The 26,308-nt window shown below is 41.2% G+C and overlaps 1 protein-coding gene across 2 annotated transcripts in view; it reads left to right on the plus strand.

The window, feature by feature from the left end:
* Positions 1-26,308, plus strand: part of ZBTB11 (zinc finger and BTB domain containing 11) — a 38,048-nt gene continuing 11,740 nt past the window's right edge. For both annotated transcript variants that reach the window (XR_005594655.1, XM_039526290.1), the window contains exons 1-8: positions 1-413; positions 4,346-4,581; positions 9,127-9,358; positions 10,535-11,367; positions 16,287-16,466; positions 16,877-17,113; positions 18,160-18,304; positions 22,221-22,338. Coding sequence is in view for 1 of the 2 variants with exons in the window: in XM_039526290.1 (XP_039382224.1) it covers positions 104-413; positions 4,346-4,581; positions 9,127-9,358; positions 10,535-11,367; positions 16,287-16,466; positions 16,877-17,113; positions 18,160-18,304; positions 22,221-22,338 (2,291 nt within the window). In the remaining variant the exon portion in view is untranslated. The remainder of the gene's footprint in view (positions 414-4,345; positions 4,582-9,126; positions 9,359-10,534; positions 11,368-16,286; positions 16,467-16,876; positions 17,114-18,159; positions 18,305-22,220; positions 22,339-26,308) is intronic.

Genomic DNA, 26,308 nt, shown 5'->3' on the forward strand with positions numbered 1-26,308 from the left:
CGCTGCCCCTACCAGGGGGAGCGGCTGAGACGCCCCGCGGAGGGAAGGGGGCGACTGGCTCGGCAGGGGCCGCGGAGCCGGTCCCACCCCGCCCGGCGGCGCCATGTCCAGCGAGGAGAGCTACCTGGCCATCCTGCGCTACCTGACCAACGAGCGGGAGCCCTACGCGCCCGGCACGGAGGGGAACGCCAAGCGCAAGATCCGCAAGGCGGCCGCCTGCTACGTGGTGCGCGACGGGACCCTCTACTACCAGCGGCGGCAGCGGGACCAGCAGCGCTTCGCCGAGCTCGAGGTGGTGCTGCAGGCCGAGCGCCGCGCCCGCCTCATCCGCGCCGCCCACCTCGGCCCGGACGGCGCCCACCGCACCCGCCTGCAGACCTGGCAGGGGCTCTCGCAGCGATACTGGTGGCGAGGTGAGGCGGGGCCCTGGCCGGGGGAGCGGCGGGGCTCGGCCCCAGCGCGCCGCCGCCGCCGCAGCAGGAGGGGAGCGGGGTCGCGTGGTGGGAGGCGCCCGGACGGGGCCGATCTCTCGCAGCGGCGCGCTGAGCCCGCTCAGGCTAACGGGCAGGGGAGACGCGCACCTGCGGACTGGCCTGGGCGGCTCTCTGGCTGCCGCCGCACGTGGAGCGCGACATGCCGCTGCTGCCTGCGGGAGCCAGCCAGCGTGTCTGGGCGGGGCTCCGGTCCGGAGCTCGCCAATCCCTGGAGGATGTGCGGACCCCAGTGGTGATCCCCAGCCCAAGTGGCTCAGCGCCCTGGTGAGCTGTGTGTCACAGAGCCCAGGGCATCTGTCAGGCAGCGGAACCAGGAATTGGCCACACCTTTACCAGCATGTTAAGTACATTGTAATAATAATAATAGGAGATAGGTTTATCGCCTAGACCTGGAAGGGCCCTTGAAAGGTCATCAAGTCCAGCCCCCTGCCTTCACTAGCAGGATCAATTTTTGCCCCAGATCCCTAAGTGGCCCCCTCAAGGATTGAACTCACAACCCTGGGTTTAGCAGGCCAATGCTGAAACCACTGAGAAATCGCTGCCCTCATTAAAAGCAGGATTCTTGTTAGTCAGTGGGGCCAATGGATGATGAGGTATTAAAGGGACACTCAAGAAAGACAAGGCCCTAGATGAGACAGAAAACACATTTTTGCATTGGATTTCACTGCCGTGGATGAGAGGGAGATTCCCATGCCTGAGTCATTCTTTTTAGGTGACTGATCTGAGGAATTGACCTAGATTGAGGTGTCAATAAAGAAGGCTTTGGAACAAATTGGTAAATAGTAATAGGTGCTGAACCCAATATTGTTCCACAAAGAGTTCTGAAGGAACTCACATATTGCAGAACAATTAACTGGTATATAAGCTGTTACTTAAGTCAGCCTCTGCACCAGATGACCTGAGACTAGGTAATGTAACACCAATTTTTTTGAATGTTCTAGGGGTGATCCTGGCAATTACAGGCCAGTAAGGTTAACTTCAGTACAGGGCTAATTGGTTAAAACTATAATGAAGAATAGAATCATCAGACATATAGATGTACATGCTATGTTGGGGAAGAGTCAAAAAAGCTTTCGTGAAGCGAAATGATGCCTCACCAATCTCTTAGAGTTCTTTGACGGGGGAGGGGGGTCAGCAAATGTGAACAAGGGGGAGTCCACTGGATATAGTGTACCTGGACTTTCTGAAAGCTTTTGACAAAGTCCCTCACCAAAGGCTCCTAACTAAAGCAGACAGTGATGGGTAAGAGGGAAGGAAGAAAGCAAACACAGGATAGGAATAAAATATTAGTTTTCACAGTGGAGAGAAGTAATGAGCAGGGTCCTGCAAGGAGCTGCACTGGGGCCCGTACTGTTCAACGTATTCATAAATCATCTGGAAAAAAGGGTAAATTGTGCTGGTGGCAAGGTTTGTAGACAATACCAAATTATTCAAGATAGTTAAGTCCAAAGCTGACAGTGAAGAGTTACAAAGGGATCTCATAAAACTGGGTGACTAGGCAACACAACAGCAAATGAACTTCAGTATGGATAAATGCAGAGTAATGCACATTAGAAAACATAATCCTAACTGTACATACAAAATGATGGAGTCTACAGTAGCTGTTACCACTCTAGAAACAGATCTTGGAGTAGGAGCTCTGGAGCAGGACCGAGCCTTGTGGTGCAGCCCCCAATCCCACTCCCCAGTGGGAGCTGACTTGCTGGCTTAAAATTGCTCGTGAGCCATAGTTTGCCCACCCTTTGGTTAGAGAGTAGCATAGTCAGCCACCGCTAATATGTATTTCTTTCCCATTTGGATCACCCAAGGTCCCACAACGTCCATGGACACCCTCTTACAGATTTCTTCATTTATAGGTAGCAGCATCAGGGGTGGTTTATAATCCTTCCCTCAAGACTAAACTTGCCCAGTTTTTTAACCTTTCCTCATAGGTCAGGTTTTCTAAATCTTTTATCATTTTTGTTGCTCTTCTCTGGACTCTCTCCAGTTTGTCCACATCTTTCCTAAGGTGTGACACCCAGAACCAGACACAGTATTTCAAATTGAGACCTCACCAATGCTGAGGAGACCAGGACAGGTCCCTGCCCTGTCTTACATATAACACTCCTTTAAATACACCTAAGAATATTAGCGTTTTTGCAACTGCAGCACATTGACTCATATTCAATTTGTGATCCACTGTAATCCCCCGATTCTTTTCAGCAGTACTACCACCTAGCTATTTATTCCCCATTTTGTATTTACGCATTTGATTTTTCCTTCTTAAGTAAACTACTTTGCACTTGTCTTATTGAATTTCCTCTTGTTGAATTCAGACCTGTTCTCCAGTTTGTCAAGGTTGTTTTGAATTCTAATCCTGTCCTCCAAAGTGGTTGTAACCTCTCCGAATTTGGTATCGTCCACAGATTTTATAGGCATACTCTCCACTCCATTATCCACCCTGTTACAGTTTGCCTTTGGGACCTCACCCGTCCTCCATGAGTTCTTGAAGATAATTACTAACTGTTCCAAGATTGCTTCAACTACTTCCTTAAGTACTCTGGGATGAATTTCATCTAGCCCTTCTGGCTTAAATATATCCAACTTCTCTAAATAGTTTTTAACCTGTTCTTTCTCGATTTTGGCTTACACCCCTTGTTATTAATATTAATTGTGTTGAATCTCTGGTCACCGTTAACCCTTGGTCCATCTATTTTTCTGTGTTTGTACAGTACCTAGCACAATGGGGTTTTGGTCCATGACTAGGTCTCCTAGGTAGTACTACCATAGAAATAATAATGTTTAGTCACTTCTCATATCTGTTTATTATGGGACAGCTTTGGATGAAGCATTCTTACAGTTAATTTCCAGCAGCTATTGCTGGCTCTGGAGGGGCAGGACTGGGATGTGCCTGAAATCTGTATTTCCTGGTTCACAGGCTTAAGTGTACATACATTTGACATTCTGGAAGGGTATGAGGGATTGCTCATCAACCCTAACTCTGAGTTATCCAAGTTTTGGGCCTGTGATAAACAGTTGGGTTTGGCATCATGATCTTCTGAAGGTCAGCAGGCACAGGTTCTCTTTTTGCACTACCAGGAGAAATTAATTTAAATTGAAGACTGTGAGTATGTTTACACTACGAGTGCTACAGTGGTACAACTGCATAGTAGATTCATCCCCTCTATGGCAGTGGCTAGGTCGACAAAAGAGTCCATCTGTCAACCTAGCTGCATCTAGAGTGGTGGGGGCTAAGTCAGCCTAACTATGTCGCACAGGGCACAACATTTTTCAGAGCCTTGAGCGATGTAGCTAGGTCAGCTTAAGTAATGAGAATCCCTTGGGAGCTGCCCTAAGACATTTAAATCTAAGTACATACTGTTAATTCAGGTGCCTAATCTTAGCTGCAGGTGTTGAAGTATTGGGAATATCTTACACCCAGACCCCCCTAAACTTACATGGAGCCCCATTAATTTCAGCAAGTCTCCATGTGGACATGGGTCCACATGCATAGAGCCAGTTTGGCTGTGTGAAAAGAGGGGATTCAGTATGGTGATGAGGTATGTTTATAAGCTATGCATCTATTGAGTAACTAATAATACAGGCAATCCTGGAGAGTGTTGCACATCTCAGTCTCTTGATAACAGCTGGGATACAATAATGGTAGTCATGTATATTTAGTTAAATAGGGAAAACCTAGGCAAATGGAAGAATGAAAATGTAGAAAAACAATTGGCCGTATTTCTCCCAATAAATACACAATACTATGGATGTAATACATCAGTAAAATGGCAGATTGCCCTTTCTCATGTGTGTTATGTAAAATAGATGACTAACAAACTAACGACGCTTTCATTAATACTTTTCCTTAGGTATTCTTAAGCAAGTTAAAGATTACATTAAAGAATGTAGCAAGTGCCAGGAAAAGCTAGATCGTTCTAGATCCCTGTCAGATCCTTCTGAAATGCTGGAGGAGCTAGGACTGGACACAAGATCTCATGAAGATAGTAATGAAACAGATGATGAATTAAGTAACACTGCATCAGTCCCAGCTGCATCACCAAAACCTGTGAAAAAGAAACCAATAGCAAAACATGAGCTTGTATTTGTAAGTAGCATTTTACCTACTTGTAAACTTATAAGATGTTAATTTAACAGTCTTAGGGTATGTCTACACTACGGGATTATTCCATTTTACAGAAATCGATTTTTGGAAACAGATTATATAAAGTCGAGCGCACGCGGCCACACTAAGCACATTAATTTGGCAGCGTGCGTCCATGTACTGAGGCTAGCGTCGACTTCCGGAGCGTTTCACTGTGGGTAGCTATCCCATAGTTCTTGCAGTCTCCCCCGCCCATTGGAATTCTGGGTTGAGATCCCAATGCCTGATGGGGCCAAAAATTTGTCACGGGTGGTTATGGGTAAATGTCGTCAGTCAGTCCTCACTCCGTGAAAGCAACGTCAGACAATCATTTCGCGCCCTTTTCCCTGGATTGCCCGGGCAGACGCCATAGCATGGCAATCATGGAGCCTGTTCAGCCTTTTTTCACTGTCACCGTATGTCTACTGGATGCTGCTGACAGATGCGGTACTGCGGTGCTACACAGCAGCATCCCCTTGCCTTTGCAAGTTAGCAAAGACGGTTACCAGCCCTACTGTACTATCTGCTGCTTTGCAAGTTGACAAAGACAGTTACCAGTCATACTGTACCGTCTGCTGCTGTCATGGGGGCGCCTGGACAAAAATGGGAATGACTCCCCAGGTCATTCTCTTCTTTAAGTTTTGTCTAATGGAGAGTCAGTCCTGCCTAGAATATCAGGCAAGCCTAGTAAAGAACCAGAGAGGCAAACGGCCGCTCCGAGTCAGAGCCCCAGACATCCTGCAGAAATGATGAGCTGCATGCCATTCTAGGGGGTGCCCCTGCAACAACCCCACCCGTTGCTTCCCTTCTTCCCCACACCTCCTGGACTACTGTGGCAGTTATCCCCCCATTTGTGTGATGAAATAATAAAGAATGCATGAATATGAAACAACACTGACTTTATTGCCTCTGCAAGCAGAGATCAAAGGGGGAATGGGAGGGTGGTTGGCTTACAGCGAAGTAGAGTGAACCACCATTCTGCACTTGCTCAGCCTATAGCTGAAAATGGGAATCTGTGATAAGCACTAGGATGGAAGCACAGGCAGGACTGAATCTCCATTTGTGTGTGGGCCTTTGGTTGACACTGGTAAAATACAAAATTTTGTATACGTCCCAGGATATGTATGTTGGGGGACAGTTCTAAACGGCAGCTTAATTTTTTTTATTTGCAGCAAAATGTAGAGGTCTAAGTATCTGATTGTGAGCCCTGGTAGCAAGGAGTAGGCTGGGGTAGGAGAGCAGCCTGAGGCAGAAGCCTCCAGCTGCCATGATATTCCAGGCGGGACTGAATCTCCATTAGACAAAACTTAAAGAAGAAAATGACCTGGAGTCATTCCCATTTTTGCCCAGCTGCCTCTGGCCGACCTCACCGAAGCCAGCCATGAGCACTCACGGGACGATGATGACGGATACCAGTCCTACTGTACCGTCTGCCGTCCGCAAGGGAAGGGAAGGGGATGCTGCTGTGTAGCACTGCAGCACTGTGTCTGGCAGCAGCATCCAGTAGACATAAAGTGACATGGAAAAAAGGCGAGAAATTATTTTTTTCCCTTTGCTTTCATGCGGGGGAGGGGGCTGATGAACCACGCGCGACAATGTTTTTGACCCTTCAGGCTTTGGGAGCTCAGCCCAGAATTCAAATGGTTTTCGGAGAGTGAGGGAACTGTGGGATAGCTACAGTCGTCAGTCACCCTTCCCTCCGTGAGCGTTCATTTGATTCTTTGGCTTTCTGGTACACTTGTCTCAGCTCCTTAAGTTTCACGCAGCACTGTGTTTAGTCCCTGTTGTGGCCTCTGTCCATCATGGCCTTGGAGATTTTTTCAAATGGTTTGGTATTTCGTCTTTTGGAACGGAGTTCTGATAGAACAGATTCATCTCCCCATACAGAGATCAGCTTCAGTATATCCCGTACGGTCCATGCTGGAGCTCTTTTTTTGATTCTGGGACTGCATGGTCACCTGTGGTGCTCCACGCTGGGCAAACGGGAAATGAAATTCAAAAGTTCGCGGGGCTTTTCCTGTCTACCTGGGCAGTGCTTCCGAGTTCAGATTGCTGTCCAGAGCAGTCACAATGGTGCACTGTGGGATAGCGCCCGGAGGCCAATACCGTCGAATTGCGGCCACACTAATCCTAATCCGAAATGGCAATACCGATTTCAGCGCTACTCCCCTCGTCGGGGAGGAGTACAGATATCCGTATTAAGAGCCCTTTATATCAATATAAAGGGCTTCGTTGTGTGGACGGGTGCAGGGTTAATTTGATTTAATGCTGCTAAATTCGAGATAAACTCGTAGTGTAGACCAGGCCTTGGTCAAATTATTATTTATCATAGCTCTTACTAGTGCAATATGATCTGATACTAAATTTCACTGAATGTTCAAGTAGAATAGAGCATATTGCACTGTTTAGAAACTGGATCTAAATGAGTGTCCAAATATCTATTTTTCTGTCACTCTTACTCACAAATGATTGTGTGTGTAGGAATTAAAAAAAAAAAAAAAAGTTCCACAGGTTTTTGATTTCTATGTATTTTTCTTTTTTTCTCTCGTTTTGTCTGTTTTTGCATTGTGTGAGTATAATTTTAAATAAATGTCTAAAAGGGACTGTTTGAAAATTGAAACAATTCGTTAAAAGTCTTGCTTTTTTCAGACAAGCTGATCTTTTTTTCGGGGTGGCCTCGATTTTTATCATGGGTTTTCTACATAAAAGTGCATTCTTAATACAGTAACTCCTCACTTAATGTTGTAATTATGTTCCTGAAAAATACAACTTTAAGTGAAACGGTGTTAAATCCAGTTTTCCCATGAGATTTAATGTAAATACGGGGGGTTAGGTTCCAATGAAATTTTTTTGGGGCAGTTATATACTGCACAGTACTGTACTGTGGTTGGGAGGTACCCCTGGCTTACCACACACAGGCACAGCCCACTACAGGCAAGGACGCTAGGAAGCACCTTGCGCAGCGGCAGCTTCCCCCCCCCCCCCCCCCGAAGAACAGGCGCCGACTTTGCTGGGGGATGCTCCAGGCCCGCCTCTTCCCATCCCCGCTCCACTCCAGGCCCACCTCTTCCCACCCTCACTCCACCTCCTCTCCAGAGCACACCGCATCCCTGCTCTTCCCCCTCCCTCCGAGAAAGTCCTAAGCACCGCCAAACAGCTGTTTGGTAGCGGGGGAAGTGCTGGGAAGGAGGGAGAGGAGGCGGAGAAGAGGAACTTGTGCAGTGCTCCCTTGTAAAGTCACTGCTCTTCCAAGCACTGGACAAAGCACGCAGCCAAACGACGTTATAAGGGAGCATTGCACAACTTTAAACAGGCATGTTCCCTAATGGAGCAGCGATGTAACTTTGAAACATTAAATGAGAGGACGTTAAGTGAGGAGTTACTGTACATATTCTTCGCAACACAAAGATAGATGTAGGTTTCATTTTTAGAAAGTACACACTATACATTTTTAAACTGTGTTTTATTTTGAAAACTTTTCAGATTAGTTTTACAGCTATATCAGAAAATGAATGATTGTTTGGTTATTTCATTTACCAAAGGTAATTGAATCAGATATTTATGAAGTCATTGGGTGGTGAACTATCTCCAATTCAACAGGTTAATCATTAATATTTGGAGGATTTTCTTGCCATGCTGTATTAGGAGGAGAACATCACGAGAAAGACATTTAAATTGTTTTATTTAACTAAAACAGAGTTAAGTATTCTGGATTTTTTTTCTTCAGCAGCAAACATACGCTTGTTTTATTAAAATATTATATGTCCCTCGCTTCTCACATTTATCTCCAGACTTCTTCTCCTTGTCCAGATCTATTTCACCCCCAACAGTCTTCTATTCTATTAACTGAAGTTTTTGAAACTTTGCACTTTTAGAGAGAGGTAAGGCATTGTCTCTGTGTACACAAATTTGCAGAGGGACAGTAGAGTTGAGGGCTGTTATTTCTCACCTCTATATATTGTTTATTTATTTAAAAATATTTTTGCTGCTAACAAGCATGTTATCTCTGGAGAGACAAATCCAGAGTTTGAGAACTGCAAAACTAAGCATCTCTGATGGTATCTTCTGGACTGATCACCGAGTTCCATTGGGTAGATAAAATAGAAAGATTAACCTAAATAATCTGTACAGAAGCCAGTGGAACCCCATAAGATTAGGTCCCTAACCCATGAACTATTGGAACTCATTTACAAAACTTTTCTTAAACGTTACATGACTATATTGTCTCATACTATGGAATTAGAGTTTATAATCCCTATTCCATGATATCTTTGAGCTATAATGTATCATAATTAAAACTATCTTTAGATAAGTTTTTTCCTCAAAAAACATTTTATCAAAAATCTGATTTAAATTAAAAAAATCTGATTTTTTTTATTTTTTTAAAAAATAATTGATTTTTATCCACGCTGTCTTTTTTCCAGAAAAGAAGACATGTCTAGTGCTCAGTATGAATGCTTAAAAAGATAAATGTAAAGCAGCTCTTTGTAATGGATTTGTTTATGGCAGGTTGATAGTAAAGGCCTTGTGAAGCAGTCTTCTTCAAAACATTCTCTGTCAGTTTTAAACCAACTGAACCAGCAGAGGCTTTCCAATCAGTTCTGTGATGTTACTCTGTTGATTGAAGGAGAAGAGTATAAAGCGCACAAATCTGTCTTGGCAGCCAACAGTGAGTACTTCCGGGAGCTTTTCATCGAAAAGGGAGCTGTCTCCAGTCATGAAGCAGTAGTGGATCTTTCAGGTAAATAGGCTCCAATTTCAAAAGATTTTAAGCAGAAAATGTTAAGTAAGGCTTAGTGAATGTGGTGTAGTAGCTTCTGAATATATAAGGACACTGAGCATTTGAGCTCACTTCTTGATTTAGAAATGTTGTGGGGGTTTTGGACTTCATGCTAGACAAAACCATTGTGATCATATAGTCTGACTTTATGCATAACACAGGCCATAGAATATCAGCCAGTAATTCTTGTGTAGCCTTTGAATAACTATTTTTAATCTGCTTAGTTATGTTCATACTTCGTATTGGTTTATTGACTTTAAAAGCAGGCAAATGCCTGAAAATATAAAGGAATGTTCATTATCTTCTGGAAGAGTTCTTTTGCCCGAGCAAACACCTTTGGTCAAGTGGCATGTTATACAACTATAGGCAGCAGAAAACTTGACCCTTCAAGTCTCTTGAAGCCAGGAGAATATTAATAAAGCTTCAAAAACAGTGTTTTCATGACAAAAGTTATTGTACATAGCACATGGGTGAATGCTTGGTATGTTGGTCTACTAGTACTGGCCTTTCTTCTTGTTTCCTCTCCAATTCCTATCCTTCTGTAGTTTAGATGGATGAACAAATTGACTTTTAGCATGATAGTCCAGAAGCTGCCCAAAGGTAAGTTTCAGTGGTTCTCATAATTGTGGGTGGAAAAATACACATTAAGTTATTCAGTATAAATCTCTTGAACCCCTCTCACTTTTTCCTCTCTCTTTTCTCTCCTCTTTCTCCCATCCTCTGCTATATCAATTTTAATCTTACTCCTCCTACACTTTTTCCTTAATGCAAGAGGAGCAAAAAGATACCAATTAATTTAGGGCCAGGATTTCTGTTTCAGAAGCGTAGCAGTACCAAGCTTTATTTAAAAGCAGTTTAATAAAAAACTTAGTTGAGAAACTGCCTCAGTTGTATGTAATATTGTAATCCTAGTGTGTTTGAATCTGCAGACTTCCATGCTGGGAGAACACGTCTGCTCATGAGTGAGATACTAATTGAAGCCATATGGAGTTGCTGCATCAGCTAGCTGATAGACATTACTCTAAAGCAGAGACCCATCCAAATTGGGACGTGGGGGGGCATTATGGATTAGCTTGGAACAATTTGATGATTGTTGTTTGTTTTCTATAATCTCACTTCTTGTATTACTCCATACAGGTTTTTGCAAGACAAGTTTCCTCCCTTTACTGGAATTTGCTTATACCTCAGTGTTAACTTTTGACTTCTGTAGCATGGCAGAAGTTGCCATGCTAGCCCGGCATCTCTTCATGTCGGAGGTCTTGGAAATCTGTGAAAATGTGCACAAACAGATGGAAGACAAACAAATCACAGTGTACCAAAAGGGAGATATTCACACTGTAGAGTCTACACAGAGTTTACCGGAGCAGAATGCAGTTGAAACGCAGCCTGTGGATAGTGTTGAACAGCCTTTATCTACGGAAGTGGTAAACAGTGAAGTAGTAGCAACTATGAATGGAGCATCTCCCAGTACTGGACAAGAGGAGGCAATAGCACTGCAGTCTGACCCTCAGACTTCAGAGCCTACAGGGGATATAACTGATAGTCTTTCAGAGCCTACAGTACAGTCTGTTTATAGTGAGACAACTGGAAATGAAATAAAAATAGAAATGGTACAGAGCATTGCAAATAACATTGTTTCTGTCATGCAGTCTGAGCCTCCAGTGGCAGAGGACATGGAAACATGCTCTCCAACAGAAGTTGAGACTGATCCAAATGAGAGCAGCACAGCAAATGCAGAAATCACTTCCGAAGAATCTTTAGAAGCACTTACGCAAAAACGTGGCAGGCCATGTAATGCAGAGGGCACTCCAGTATCACAACCTGAGAGAATCATTTGCAGCCAAGATGATACTTATAAAAGCAAACTTCGTCAGCGTTCTGTTAGTGAGGGTGGATATATCAGATTGCACAGGGGAATTGAGAAAAAGCTACAGAATAGGAAGACAAACCCCAAATCAGCAATACAGCAGGTATGAGAAATATCTTTGCTTAGTACCATAATCTAGTTTTCAGTGGAAGAAAATCTCCTTTGTTTTCAAAATAATGTAAAAAGACCACTTTCATTTCACTTCTAAGCAACACCTTGGACAGATAAATATTAATGTTAATACAACATTAGTACAGATAAAAATAATTGCTAATACATGTGACAGATATTTGTGTGAAAACAACCAATATCCAAATTTCTTGCACTCTGGTGATCTTAGTCAGCGTTTCTCAAATGCGGACACCATTACTTTTTTTTTTTTTTGTGGCTACAGCCTCCTGGGCAGTGATTGAGGGGGAGGAGGGCAAAGCATTCACCCCTTCCCTGGGGCCACCAGCAGGGGTTGGGCCCTGCCCCCCTCTGGAGCCACGAACACCAGAGGAGCAGGCAGCCAGTGTGAGTTTCCCCCCTTTCCCAGAGGCAGTAGGGCTTGGGCTTTTGGCTTTAGCCCTGGGGCATTGGGTGGCAGGATCTGGCCATGGGGCTTCGGGCTCCATCTCCAAGCCGTGGCCTTCAGGCTCTGGCCCTGGACTCACCCTCCACCCCCTATCACCCACGGACCCCTGTTGCCTCCTTACACACCTCTCCAGTCAGTGCTTAATTTGTCCCCTGGCTTGCCAGGGCTGAGTAAGTCTGCTGTGAAAAGCGATATTAACAAACCTACAAATACCAGTTTTCACAGGAGCAGACTTACTAGCTAGCAAGTCTAAAAACAAAAGAAACAACAACAAAAAAGAGAAAAACGTTCAAAGCACCTTCTTTTGTTTCTATTCTGTTTAGGTCCAGTAAAGAAATAGAGACAGTTGTACATTATTTTTTTTATTGAGTCTGTAAAAACCCCTACATAAATAAATTACAATGATTTGGACATGGATATATGTATATTTATTTGTTTTTCCTAAAGTTAATTAAGTGTTTTAGGAAAAATTGTCAGAGCGGCCACCAGCAAGAGTTGGTGGCTGCACTCTAAGGCCACCAAAAATTTTCTTGCGCCAATCCTCGTCTTAGATTTACTGTTGCTCCAGCAAATAGATATTTTATATGCTCAAAATATTCAGCTCAGTTTGAGTAATTTTTGGTGCCTTTTTATGCCATAATTGAATGTGAGTGCTCCCCTAAAAGTTTCAAAACTGAGATTATTTTTAGATGGAGTGTGTATGTGTGGGTGGGGAAACCCTGCTATTTAAATGTATCTGACCATTTTACCAACAAGTCTCCAAATTTTGGAGGCTTGAAAATAAAGTATATTTTACGGGGGAAAAAGTCTGAGACTGTTAGTCACCTCACTGTATATAGTTCCTTAAATGTGGTCCTAAATCAGAGCATTGCCAACCTCGCTACTAAGCTTGCAGATTGAGACAGTTCTACTTATAGAATACATAAGAAATTGAGTGAAGAACATCTAAGGTTGCAAAGTTGAGCACTCATATTAGGAAATGACAAAGTTAAGGTTGTTTGAGCAACCTTAATTCAGCCCCTTTGTGTGTGTTTGTGTATTTTGATACAGTCTTTAATTACATAGTCACATGCATTTTTTTTCCCCCCAAAGGACCCACTGCCTCTCTTTAAGGGCACAGGATGGACGGCTTTCACTGAATTCAATATTTCTTTTAATAAAATTTGCATCCCAAGATCTTATTTACCACACACCATCTAAATGCTGCATTGGAGACAGAATTAATAATTTCCCTTGGGGCTCCTTTATAGAAGCTCTCACTCTAGTATCTAAGTGTTTCACAAACACTAATGAATTTATCTTCACATCTCTGAAGTGGTGGTATTATTCCCATATAACAGTTGAAACAGACTTTTCAGTTTTCAAGCATAGTTCCCACTTCTCTCAGTTGCAATTGTGAGTGCTAAGCTCTTTTGCAAATCTGGCCCCATTTGTGTCAAGTTAAGCACCCAGAAAATGAGACAGTGAAAACATGACACATTTGGTTTAAGTGACTTACCTAGCATCACATAGAAACTGTGGTAGAAGCAGGGATAGATTCCAGTTCTCCTGGGCAACATTCAGTTGCCTTAATTATAAGATCATCCTCTCTCTTTCTGCAGTCCCATGCCACGTTCACTGTTCAACCCTTCCAACTTCTGCAACAAATGGGGAGTCATACAGACAACAGTTTTGTTCACTACACAGCTCTGATTCTCTTTCTGAGCAGTCTGTCCTGTGACTGAATGAGATGGGTCTTGTGAAAAAAACAGTATGTGATCATGTAATTAATTAAATACTATCAAAAATGCATATGCACAAGGGGGCCAAATTAAGATTGTATGTGCAAACTAATTCTGGTATTTTCTAACTTCAGTGTTTTAATTTGCAGCTTTTTAAGCATAGTTTTAATATAGACTTTTTTGTACGTGAGTGCCTAAGTGTTTAAGAAGAGCAAACTGAAAAAAAAATTATATCAGACGGAACCATAATCCACCCCCACATGAGTCAGCAGTAGGATTGAAACCTTAAGATCCACAGCCCAGTCCTCTGCCACTTGAGCTAGTAGAATAACTGTGGTGGTAGCAATTAGAGGTTGTTAAGCAACTAAAGTGTACTTAAAATGAACAATGAGCTGGGTGATCATCCAAGATTGCTATAACGTGAAATATATGGCAGAATGGGGGTAAAATAGAATAGGAGACACAATTCAGGAGTTCAGGACCCAAATTTAATTAATGCATTATATTTTTAACGAGCGTCATCAGCATGGAAGTGTCCTCTGGAATGGTGGCCAAAGCATGAAGGGATACACGAATGTTTAGCATACCCAGCACGTAAATACCTTGCAATGCCGGCTACAAGAGTGCAATGCGAACACCTGTTCTCACTTTCAGGTGACATAAATAAGAAATGGGCAGCATTATCTCCCGTAAATATAAATAAACTTGTTTGTCTGAGTGATTGGCTGAACAAGAAGTAGGACTGAGTGGACTTGTAGGCTCTAAAGTTTTACATTGTTTTTGAGTTATGTAACAAAAAAAATCTACATTTGTAAGTTCCACTTTCACGATAAAAAGATCTCATACAGGTACTGTAGTGCAGTGAATTGAAAAATACTATTTCATTTTTACAGTGCAAATATTTGTAATAAAAATAATATAAAGTGAGCACTGTACACTTTTTACACTTTTTATTCTGTGTTGTAATTGAAATCAATGTATTTGAAAATGTAGAAAAACTCCAAAATATTTAATAAATTTTAATTGCTATTCTATTGTCTAACAATGGGATTAAAACTGCGATTAATTGCAATTAATTTTTTTGTTAATCACGTGAGTTAACGGTGATTAATTGACAGTACTAGTTTTTCCACCCACCTTGCTCCAATTTGCTATATCCTCACTACTCAAAATACATTTGTCAAGGACTACAGGCTGTCTTTGTACACCTGACCTACTGACCCGTGAACCATCACATAGCGGGCATAGACTCAACTTCTTCCATTCTATATGTCTCTTGCTGTCCGAAGATTATCAGCATATTGCCTTGCCATATTTTTAATTCATTCTGACCCTCTGACAGTCCATCCATCCACTATTGTCCAGCAGTTTATGCATTTGATTTTTTTTAAAGTGCCTGTTCTGTTATACTAGGCATTCTTAATAAGTATTAAACATGTATTTCATATAACTGTTTGTGACTCAAGCAATCTGTCCTCACCCAAAAACTAACCAGCTGAAAAACTTGTAGAGGTTCTACCTTTGCCACACTGCTGTTCTCCTTCTCAAAAGCCAGAGGCAATACATAGACTTGAATCACACTTTCTCTTAAGACACAGCCTGTGCAGGGGTTTCATTCCTGAGACTTGTCTACAGAATGTAATAGCCCCTGATTAGCAATTGGTAGCTAGTATTTAGTGTAGCTGCACTGGGCTGACTCCTAAAGTAGAGACTTGGACATGAAGGGTTTTGCACCATTGAGATAACTGTGCTAATCTGCTTCAGGCTGAAATTGAACTGGGAGGATAGATGCTCTCAGCCATGGAATGTGCCCCATATTTAGCTAGGGATGTGGATTTGCACAAAAAGCAAAGAGTTCAGGAAAAGAAACAGGAGCACATTTTGTCCTGAGACAGTCTCTCAGCTAGTTTACTTGTTATACTTACCTAGACTTGATACTTTATGACTACTGGGAGGGTGAGAGTAAGAATAATTTCAGGGGCTGTCCCTGTGTATCTTACTATCTCTCAAACTGAGAGCTTTTCTTTACGTGAATGGTAAAAATAAACTAGCCCATCTGTACACGTCTACCCCGTTATAACGCCACCCAATATAACATGAATTTGGATATAACGCAGTAAAGCAGCACTCGGGGGGGGGGGGGGGTTGCACGCGCCGGCGGATCAAATCAAGTTCGATATAACGCGGTAAGATTTTTTGGTTCCCAAGAACAGAGTTATATCGAGGAAGAGGTGTATTTTTAGAAAAGGAAACAAAAAACTCTGAGAAGGGAACTTGAGTGAAGAACATAATTTAGATGACTCAATCTGAAACACAGGAGAAGGTGGTCACTTGAAGAAGTGGAGGAAGCTGTGTTCACTGTCACTTAGTTTTCCTAAAATAAAAGATCTGTGATTTGTAATAATCACTGCTTCAAAGCAGGCATATGCACTAAAAACTCAGATATTGATCCTTCAATCTAGATGTTAAGGTGGCATCCAGTTTATGGTAAAACATTGTTCTTAACATATGATCTGCAGTATCGTAGGTTCAGTTTTATTTTAAACGGTTACTAGAAACGTAGTGCAATTTGTTAACACTAAAGTAATTACTGACAGTGTAATAATATCTAGCTCTTATATAGTAATGTTAAAAGTAATAGAGTAATGAAGGTTGATGCTTAAAAGCAAGTATAAGACAGAACATAGTACTTTTTATTAGAAACGATCATTGTTTTCCAATTAGGTTGCCATGAAGTTAGTGCAAAGAGGGAAGAAGATGAAGCAGCCCAAAAGAGATACCACAGAGAACAATGAGGTGGAAGCTCAGATCAAATGCACTGAATGTGGGATGGTTTTTCAGAGGCGTTATTCGCTTATAATGCATACACTGAAACATGAAAGAACTAAAGATTACAAATGCCCGGTAAGTCTGTCTTTTTAAATTTTTCAAAAATTCCTCTGAGTTGGTAATTGCTCTTAAGATTGCTGTTAGCACATACATTTATTTTTATCTTATGGATTTAGAAAAGTCTGGAAGTGAATGTTATTGGGAACTGATCCAGTGCAAATCTGTTTCTGCCAGTAGTTGCCTCTGCCACTATTTTAATATTTACAATTAATAAATTAAGAACCTTACCTGAAAGTTGAGATGTAATGCATATTTATAGTTTTAATAGCTGGATTTATAGAGTAGCCAATCATATTACTGTGATTTCATGTTTATTTACAAATGTGAAGCTTTTATGCAAAGGTTTCTTAAACAAGATAATTAACAGTTTTGAAATGGTTTAAGAAAATAATGCACATTATAGCTCCATGTATTTTCTTTCCTAGCTATGTAAAAAAGAGTTCCAGTATGGTGCCTCTCTACGTGCTCACCTTGTTCGACATACCCGAAAAAATGAAGTGAGCACTGCAACTGCTAGTATAGAAGAGACAGGAGCGTCAGCAGTGAAAGGCAGAACTAAGCGGGAGTTTATATGTGATATATGTGGAAGAACTCTACCCAAGCTCTATGCTCTCAGAATACATATGCTCAAACATACAGGTGTAAAGCCACATGCATGCAAGGTAAAGAAAATAATACATCCTTTCCTGATGTCTTAGACATTTGTAATGACTTCTTGATTCACTAGTAACTACCCTGCACCTTACAACCTAGGTTAATCTTAATCACTTCACAGTGCTTTTGTGAAAAATAACTAATGTAAGAACTTTGATTTAAATATAATTTGGTATTGAAGGGGAATTAGAGGGAATGTAATTTCCCAAATTGGAATTTGGCTGAAACACTAGAGTTAATGCCCCTTCTCCCAAGATGTCTTGGGATTTTTCATTACAAATGGTCAGGATGTCTGTTTTTATGATGTATCCAAAGATGATATCTCCAGCAGCACAATGCCCTGCAACCCCAGGCTCAGAAGTTGGTTCTGTGTTGATTCAAATGGAGGAGTGCCCATCCAGTGATTTACTAGCACTAGTCTTTGGTTTTTCCTTTGTTCTCCCTTTGATATGCTAACCCAGCGTGACTGCTTAGCTGGAACAGCATGCCATGTTACAAACATGTCATATGGTGTGATGGTGGTTTGAATGACAACTACACCGCTATCCCAATATAACATGAATTCGGATATAACGCGGTAAAGCATCGCCGGGGGAGGGGAGGGGGGCTGCGCACTCCGGTGGATCAAAGCACGTTTGATATAACGTGGTTTCACCTATAACGCAGTACGATTTTTTGGTTCCCGAGGACAGCGTTATATCGAGGTAGAGGTGTACCTCAATGTTCCATACTTATCTGGGAAAGTGGCCTTTGTCTAAATATGCCTATGGCGACCTCTGCAACAAGAAATAAGGCCAAATAACCAGCATGTTAAGGAGAGAATTTTTTTTTGCAGTTTGTACAGTGCTTTCCTGCCAACACGAAGCCACAGGCATGATCAGCTAGGTTTCCCAAGTAGCGTACTTTTTTTTTACATTACATTTGAAGAGAAGGTAACGTTTATGCTTTGAAAAATCTATGATGAGATGCAATACTGTCTTTGTCTCAATGACTTATAAATTTTAAGATTTATATGATCTTGTATACTTTATCCAATTGAGTTTTTTCTTCATAGGTCTGTGGAAAGGCATTTACCTACAAGCATGGATTAAAAATGCACTTGGCTCTCCATGAGACACAGAAGCAGTTCAAATGTGACTTGTGTGAAAAGTCTTTTGTCACAAAACGGAGTCTTCAGGAACATATGAGCATTCACACAGGTAAACAGTGGGCAAGAGTGAGAGTAATGAGAACCATGGTATGTTGATAAATACTTTGGGGAATATAAAAGTTAATCCATTAATTCTGTTGACCTCTGTAGATAGGGTCATAAGAATGGCCATAATGGGTCAGACCAAGGGTCCCTCCAGCCCAGCATCCTGGCTGCCGACAGTGGCCAATGCCAGGTGCCCCAGAGGGAGTGAACCTAACAGGTAATGATCAAGTGATCTCTCTCCTGCCATCCATCTCCATCCTCTGACAAACAGAGGGTAGGGACACCATTCCTTACCCATCCTGGTTAGTAGCCATTAATGGACTTAATCTCCATGAATTTATCCAGTTCTCTTTTTAAACCCTATTATAGTCCTAGCCTTCACAACCTCCTCAGGCACGGAGTTCCACAGGCTGACTGTGCGCTGTGTGAAGAACAGCTTCCTTTTATTTGTTTTAAACTGCTGCCCATTAATTTCATTTGATGGCCCCTAGTCTTATAGGAACAAGTAAATAACATTTCCTTATTCACTTTCTCCACACCACGCATGATTTTATATACCGCTAGCATATCCTCCCTTAGTCTCCTCTTTTCCAAGCTGAAAAGTCCTAGCCTCTTTAATCTCTCCTCATATGGGACCCTCTCCAAACCCCTAATCATTTTAGTTGCCTTTCTCTGAACTTTTTTTAATGCCAGTATATCTTTTTTGAGATGAGAACATCTGTACTTAGTATTCAAGATGTGGGCGTACCATGGATTTATATAACCGCAATAAGATATTCTCCATCTTATTCTCTGCCCTTTTTTTAATGATTCCTAACATCTCGTTTGCTTTTTTGACTTCCGCTGCACATTGCATGGACGTCTTCAGAGAACTATACATGACGACTCCAAGATCTCTTTCCTGATTAGTTGTAGCTAAATTAGCTCCCATCATATTGTATGCATAGTTGGGGTTATTTTTTCCAATGTGCATTACTTTACATTTATCCACATTAAATTTCATTTGCTATTTTGTTGCCCAATCACTTAGTTTTGTGAGATCTTTTTGAAGTTCTTCACATTCTGCTTTGGTCTTAACTATCTTGAGCAGTTTAGTATCGTCTGCAAACTTTGCCACTTCACTGTTTACCCCTTTCTCCAGATCGTTTATGAATAAATTGAATAGGATTGATCCTAGGACTGACTCTTGGGGAACACCACTAGTTACTCCTCTCCATTCTGAAAATTTACCATTAATTCATACTCTTTGTTCCCTGTCTTTTAACCAGTTCTCAGTCCATGAAAGGATCTTCCCTGCTATCCCATGACAGCTTAATTTACGTAAGAGCCTTTGGTGAGGGACCTTGTCAAAGGCTTTCCTGGAATCTAAGTACACTGTGTCCACTGGATCCCCCATGTCCACATGTTTGTCAACCCCTTCAAAGAACTCTAATAGATTAGTAAAACATGATTTTCTTTTACAGAAACCATATTGACTTTTGCCCAACAATTTATGTTCTTCTCTGTGTCTGACAATTTTATTCTTTACTATTGTTTCAACTAATTTGCCCGGTACTGACATTAGACTTACTGGTCTGTAATTGCCGGGATCACCTCTAGAGCCCTTTTTAAATATTGATGTTACATTAGCTATCTTCCAGTCATTGGGTACAGAAGCTGATTTAAAGGACAGGTTACAAACCATAGTTAATAGTTCCGCAATTTCACATTTGAGTTCTTTCAGAACTCTTGGGTGAATGCCATCCGGTCCCGGTGACTTGTTAATGTTGAGTTTATCAATTAATTCCAAAACCACCTCTAGTGACACTTCAATCTGTGACAATTCCTCAGATTTGTCACCTACAAAGGACAGCTCAGGTTTGGGAATCTCCTTAACATCCTCAGCCATGAAGACTGAAGCAAAGAATTCATTTAGTTTCTCCACAATAACTTTATTGTCTTTAAGCGCTCCTTTTGTGTATCAATCGTCCAGGGGCCCCACTGGTCATTTAGCAGGCTTCCTGCTTCTGAGTTTTGAGTTTTTGGCTAGCTGTTCTTCAAACTCATTTTTGGCTTTTCTTATTATATTTTTACACTTAATTTGGCAGTGTTTATGCTCCTTTCTATTGACCTCACTAGGATTTGACTTCCACTTTTTAAAAGATGCCTTTTTATCTCTCACTGCTTCTTTTACATGATTGTTAAGCCACGGTGGCTCTTTTTAGTTCCTTTACTGTGTTTTTTAATTTGGGGTATACATTTAAGTTGGGCCGCTATTGTTGTGTCTTTGAAAAGTGTCCAGGCAGCTTGCAGGGATTTCACTCCAAGGAATTTGTAAAAATGTTTTTATTTTCATTGGACACCTATTCAAGAAAGACGTTTACATTCATTTTGAATTTCTGTTTGGACTCTAAGACAGAATAATAAATATACAGATTTATTATTTTATTATTGATGCCCTCTTTACAGACATAGAATAAAACAGGTCCTTGCCTTGAACTACCCATCTAAATATAGGGAGACATGGTCAGTCCACTTTTTGTATTTATACCCGTAGCTTTTGCATATCAGAAATGGGGAAGTTTCTGGAAAGCCTGGGAAAGAGGATGGAATAGGCTTTACACTTACTATTTATCCTTTTGAGGGAGAAAACTAAGTTGAATCTCCTGCCTCTTTGATTTCAAGCATCCTCTTAGATTTAATATTTTCCTAGATTTGTTGTAACTGTAAAAATGCTAAGATAACTAGCATTTACTATTTGTGGCTGCACTAATTAGGTTGGTATTTGTGTAGAAAGATGTTCTGTTTTTCTTAAATGCATTCATTTGTTGTGATTCAGTGGCTCAATTGAAATGTAAATTACTTTCTAGCACTTCACTGTAATCATTGTGATTTACACTAGTTTTCCCAATGTTCCGACAGTGCTTCAGTCTGCATGTGACTTTATACTTATGATCTGGGAGTTGCGTGGCTTTTCAAAAAAGCCATCTTCATTCCACTGGAGTTCTGAGGCTTTTGCCCCGATTTAAATGTTCTCTCCAGCATCACTTCACAGGGAGCCATCACTTTGCAATAGCCATCCCCTTAACCAAGGAATAGAGGACTTGTATAAGAACTTGTGAAATTAATGAGTTCTCAGATATAAGGAACTGATAAGAAAGCTTGAGGGTGAAAAGAGAATGTGAGATATGACAGTATAATAGTTTAGTGTGAAATTTAGGTATTTTAAGGTAGCTTAATATATTGAAGTCCTGTGTATTTTTATTTCCTGGAGTGTGATGTATCAAGAAATGGGTACGAAAGATTATTTTCCTTTACAATGCAGTTTTAAGTTCCAGAAAATAGAAGGGTTTCAGCATACCCTCTAACAAATATCCTTTTGGTAGTCTAGTTTTCAAGAACAGGATCTGGGAATTTCCTGTTAAGGTAGCCTCCCATAGATCCAAGGTCTGATTTCTCTTCCCATGCCCCCCATTCATGTATGATGAACTATTACTAACGTTGATGCAGATGCTGTGCTCTGACTGTTTGCAATATATTTCGTCCGCAGTAAAATTTTTTGTTTATTTGTTTTTGTTTTTTAAGATTGCTCAGGGTTAAGATAAGAACAAATTATAATTAAAGGCTATGAGATTTTTGTCTGAACCTTTTTAAGTAACTTATGATACAGTAGTTTAAAGTTGCTACTCAGCTTCTTCTTCAAATATATACAGCAATATTATCCCAAGACCTATATCAGCATGTACAGAATATTCTTGAAAATCCCAGCTAGATTCCAAGTGTATATGATTAAACTTCCCTCTTCCTGTAGTAATAAAGCTCTGAGTACTTCAGATGAATTCTGTAAAAATTGTATACTACCTTTAATGCACTGCAGGGAGTTGAGGCTCAGATGGGAGACCTGGCCTTGTAAAGTATTTTTGTTGTTGTTCTGTTTATAGGAGAATCCAAGTATCTTTGCTCCATTTGTGGGAAGTCTTTTCATAGAGCCTCAGGACTAAGTAAGCACATAAAGAAACACCAGCCAAAGCCTGAAATTCGTGGATATCAGTGTACTCAGTGAGTATAAATTGACCTTTAAGTCCCTAGGGTTATTAAAGATAGTTTAATTTGTCTCTCATGCTATAGTTGGTCACGTGGAATTATTTAGAATAAAATATGTGGAAAATGCACTTGCGAAGTTCATATAAGGACAAATGCAAAGTATTCCTCTTAGGAAGGAATAATCAGTTTGCACACATGAAAAAGGGAAATGACTGTCTAGGAAGGAGTATTGCAGAAAGGTGTCTAGAGTCATAATAGATCACAAGCTAAATATGAGTGAACAATGTAACACTGTTGCAAAAAAAGCAAACATCCTTCTGGGATGTAGTAACAGGAGTGTTGTAAGTAAGGCACGAGAAGTAATTCTTCCGCTTTACTCCGCACTGATAATGCCTCTACTGGAGTATTGTGTCCATGGCTGGGAGCTGGGGGCCCATGGCCAGGAGCCGGGAGCTGGGGGCAGAGCTGGGGGCAGAGCGGGGCTGGATGGTGCTCCCTCTCTGCTCTGTGCTGGGGCTGGCCTGGGCCCTGCTGCAATCCCCTAGTGGAGTACCACCCACAGTTTGGGGACCGCTGACATAAAAGTTACAAGGAAGAGAGAGAAAAAATGTTCTCTTTAACCTCTGAGGGTAGGACAAGAAGCAATGAGCTAAAATTGCAGAAAGGGCAGTTTAGATTGGACGTTAGGAAAAACTTCCCAACTCTCATACTGGTTAAGCACTGGAATAAATTGTCTAGGGGTATTGTGGAATCTACATTACTGGAGATTTTTAAGAGCAGGTTAGACAAATGATTGCCAGGGGTGGTCTAGATAATACTTAGTCCTGCCACGAGGTTTTTTCCAGTCCTATTATTCTATATATTGGAGATGAAAGGCTTGATTAATATTACCTTGATCATGCTTGTCCTCACCCCAGATTTGATTTAGATAAAGTTGTTTGGGGTTTTTGTTTTTCCCCTCCCTTCCCCCATGAGTGTGTTACACTTTTCTCTAACAGTTTCAAAAGCAGTTTTAAAACTGTATTGGGTAGAGCTGGGAGAGTGGTAAGCTCTTCAGCAATGAAGGGTCTTCTGCCTGCTCCTGGTCTTATTTACTATGTAACTAATCTCAGTTAAATTGGCACATGCCTTTACATAATAGGCAATAGCCTCATACAGTACAGAGTACACTGTGCTTAGCATATAGTCAATTAACAATTATAATGATTAAATGGAAAAACATTTCATTAACTCAAATTTAAGGCTGCCTGGTGATAGCTTTTGCACTTCCTGAACGTTGAGTTCAGCAAAACAGAAATTTCCAAGAGAGTTAAGGTAAACACCCATGTAACCTTAACTCTTCCTCCTTGAACTTGCAATAGCTCCTGGGAATGATCTGTATGCATTCCAACTTCATTCTCTGTGTTACGTGTAGGTGTATTGAATGGTGGAGGAATAAGTTGGAATGGCTTGCAAGATCTGTGATTGTGATATGAGGAGATCTTGGGATTAGATTGAGGAGCATCCTAGAGCTGTGATTGTGATCTGAGTAGATATGGGTCTGAGTCCCCTCAACATGCCCTCACCATGTGTGTTGTCAAAGGAAGGAGGTGCATGTGTATCTTGAGGTTCCAATGTGCATAATTTCAATACAGAATTGTGTAGACTATGTCAGTAGTAGGGCACTGAGGTCTTCTTGCCATGGGTATTGTCAGCAGTGAGGTGGGATCTGAGAGTAGTCTGTGGATTTAATGATGTGTAGGGAAAAGTGTATGTTTAGATATCTTGTGTACAAGTGTGAAGGAGTTATAAAAGGGTATGAAGCGCTTATTAAATTTTATAAGCGTGGTATTCTCTCTGTGGGGAGTGAGCTCAGTGTTTGAGCGTACAGCAAATGCAGGTAATGCCTGTCCATTACAGTGAAAAGGCAGGGTGGGAGTGCCTGTGTTATGGGTGTTTACCTTAACTCTGAATTTCCTGGGTTTCAGATGTTTCAGTTTTACTGAGCTCAATATTCTGGCAGGACACGAGCTATCACTGGGCAACCATAACTCTGGGTTAACAGTTTTTTGCCATTTAATTTTCTAGGTATTTAGACGAAGATGAATGTTTGTTAGTAGAAGTTAGTGTTCATTTAGACTGTTCTAGTTCCTGCTAGATTTGATATGCTACTGTGGCTAGATAATAGTCAAAAGACTTAGCTTGTATATAGTGCTTTTCATCAGTTGATCTCAAATAACTTTTACATGAGTAGCCCCATTTTACAGATAGGAAACTGAGTCTCAGAGGGGTGAAGTTATTTACCCAAGATCACCCAGGAGGCAAGTGGCAGAGCTAGGAATAGTCCTAGCCCAGTGGTCTTTCCATTAAGTCTCAAGGTTGCTGTGAGATTTGTCAATGCTTTTCCCCTCTTTGTACATTTTGTTATAGTGGAGTGGGGATAGTTGTCACTTTGAAATGTTTGCAGTGAAGAAGAGCTTGTATAACCCCAAAAGCTTGTGTGTCTCACAAACAGAAGTATGTCTAATGAAAGATATTTCCTCACACACCTTGTGTCTCTAGCTGCTAACAAGGCTCATGAGAGAAATCTCATCCATGGCCTGTGACCCAAATCCTTGACAGTTTTATTACATGGTAGCAACAGTAACTTTAAGCATGTGAAATAACACTGGGGGGGAGGGTGTCCTTGTCCACCCTGTTTTCATCCCATTAAGCTATTAGTTGGCACTGTAGAAGCCATAAACATGTAAGAAGTTGCTCTTTATTATATCCTGCCCTATGCTGCTGTGTATACATATCACAGGCATCAGTTTACTGGAGGACCATATGCGACCTTGGTTATGTATTCCGAGCTGCACACTGAACTGGGCTCTTCACTACCCCTATTCACTCCCAACTGGTGTTTAAATTTGTTACCTTCATTCCCTTCACCCCAGATCCCTGCCCACATGAAGGGGTAGGAAAGAGGCCAGATCCCTGCAGAGGTCCCAGCACATACACAGAAGGGGATAATTCAGAGCTGACAGATGCCTCCCGACCCTTGCAGCCACAACTTCCTTTGCTACCCTTGCATAGCTGAGAGTTGCATTGTCCTAACTTGGAAATAATCAAATGCAATCACTTGAAAAATACCGTTCCCTTAATACGTTTAGGTTCACAGGTATATTTAAATTCCTGGTGCGTTAGAACAAACGATTGAAAATCTCCCCCAAACAAGAAGATTTTGTTTTGAGGAGATTCTTTCACATTTATTTTCAAAAGCACAAATGACAGTTGGCACCTAATTGCAGTTTATGCCTTTTGAAAATCTTCCCTTTATTATATACACATGCAAAATTATTTACTACCTACATTGCAGACATGGTTTTAATGAGAATTAATATATATTTGTAACGCTTTTTGAAAAGTATATATTTATAAGCATATAAGTTTTTCCTAACTGTAGACAAGAACTCACTTTATTTAACTCCCTGGCATTTTATTGGTTTTTTTTAATAGCTTGTAACATTGACCGAAATTGATTTTTTTTTCCTTTGGGTTTCCAAAGGGGGACTATAAATTGGCTAATTTAAATATACTGGAGGGGAGAAAATATGTATTTTTGGAGGGGAAATAATTGAAACCAGTTTACATTCTCTCATCTATGACTATACTGCACTATCTATATTAGGTGATTGAGAAACATGTACATATCCCAAGTCCTTCAGAATTGGTACAATGCTTCATCCTCCATAATGAAGACCTCTACTAAGTGTGTATGAGGGGATGGTATAATCCACGTTTTGTCATAAAAGAATTGATCTTGACCAACTAAAGCTGACAGTCATCAGCATTTTGTTACAAACTTCTGTTCTTCGCTGGCTCTGTAGCTCAGCTCAGTTCGACAGATAGATCTCCATCTAGCCTCTCTTCTGAGCTTTTGTCTTAGTCAGGCAAACCTTTATACATCTGGGGATGCTCTCGTACACCCTAGGAGGTTTGCCAGATGAAGAGGGCACCTTCTCCC

The sequence above is a fragment of the Mauremys reevesii genome, linkage group 1 (genome assembly GCF_016161935.1).
Source record: "Mauremys reevesii isolate NIE-2019 linkage group 1, ASM1616193v1, whole genome shotgun sequence".
NCBI lineage: Eukaryota > Metazoa > Chordata > Testudines > Geoemydidae > Mauremys > Mauremys reevesii.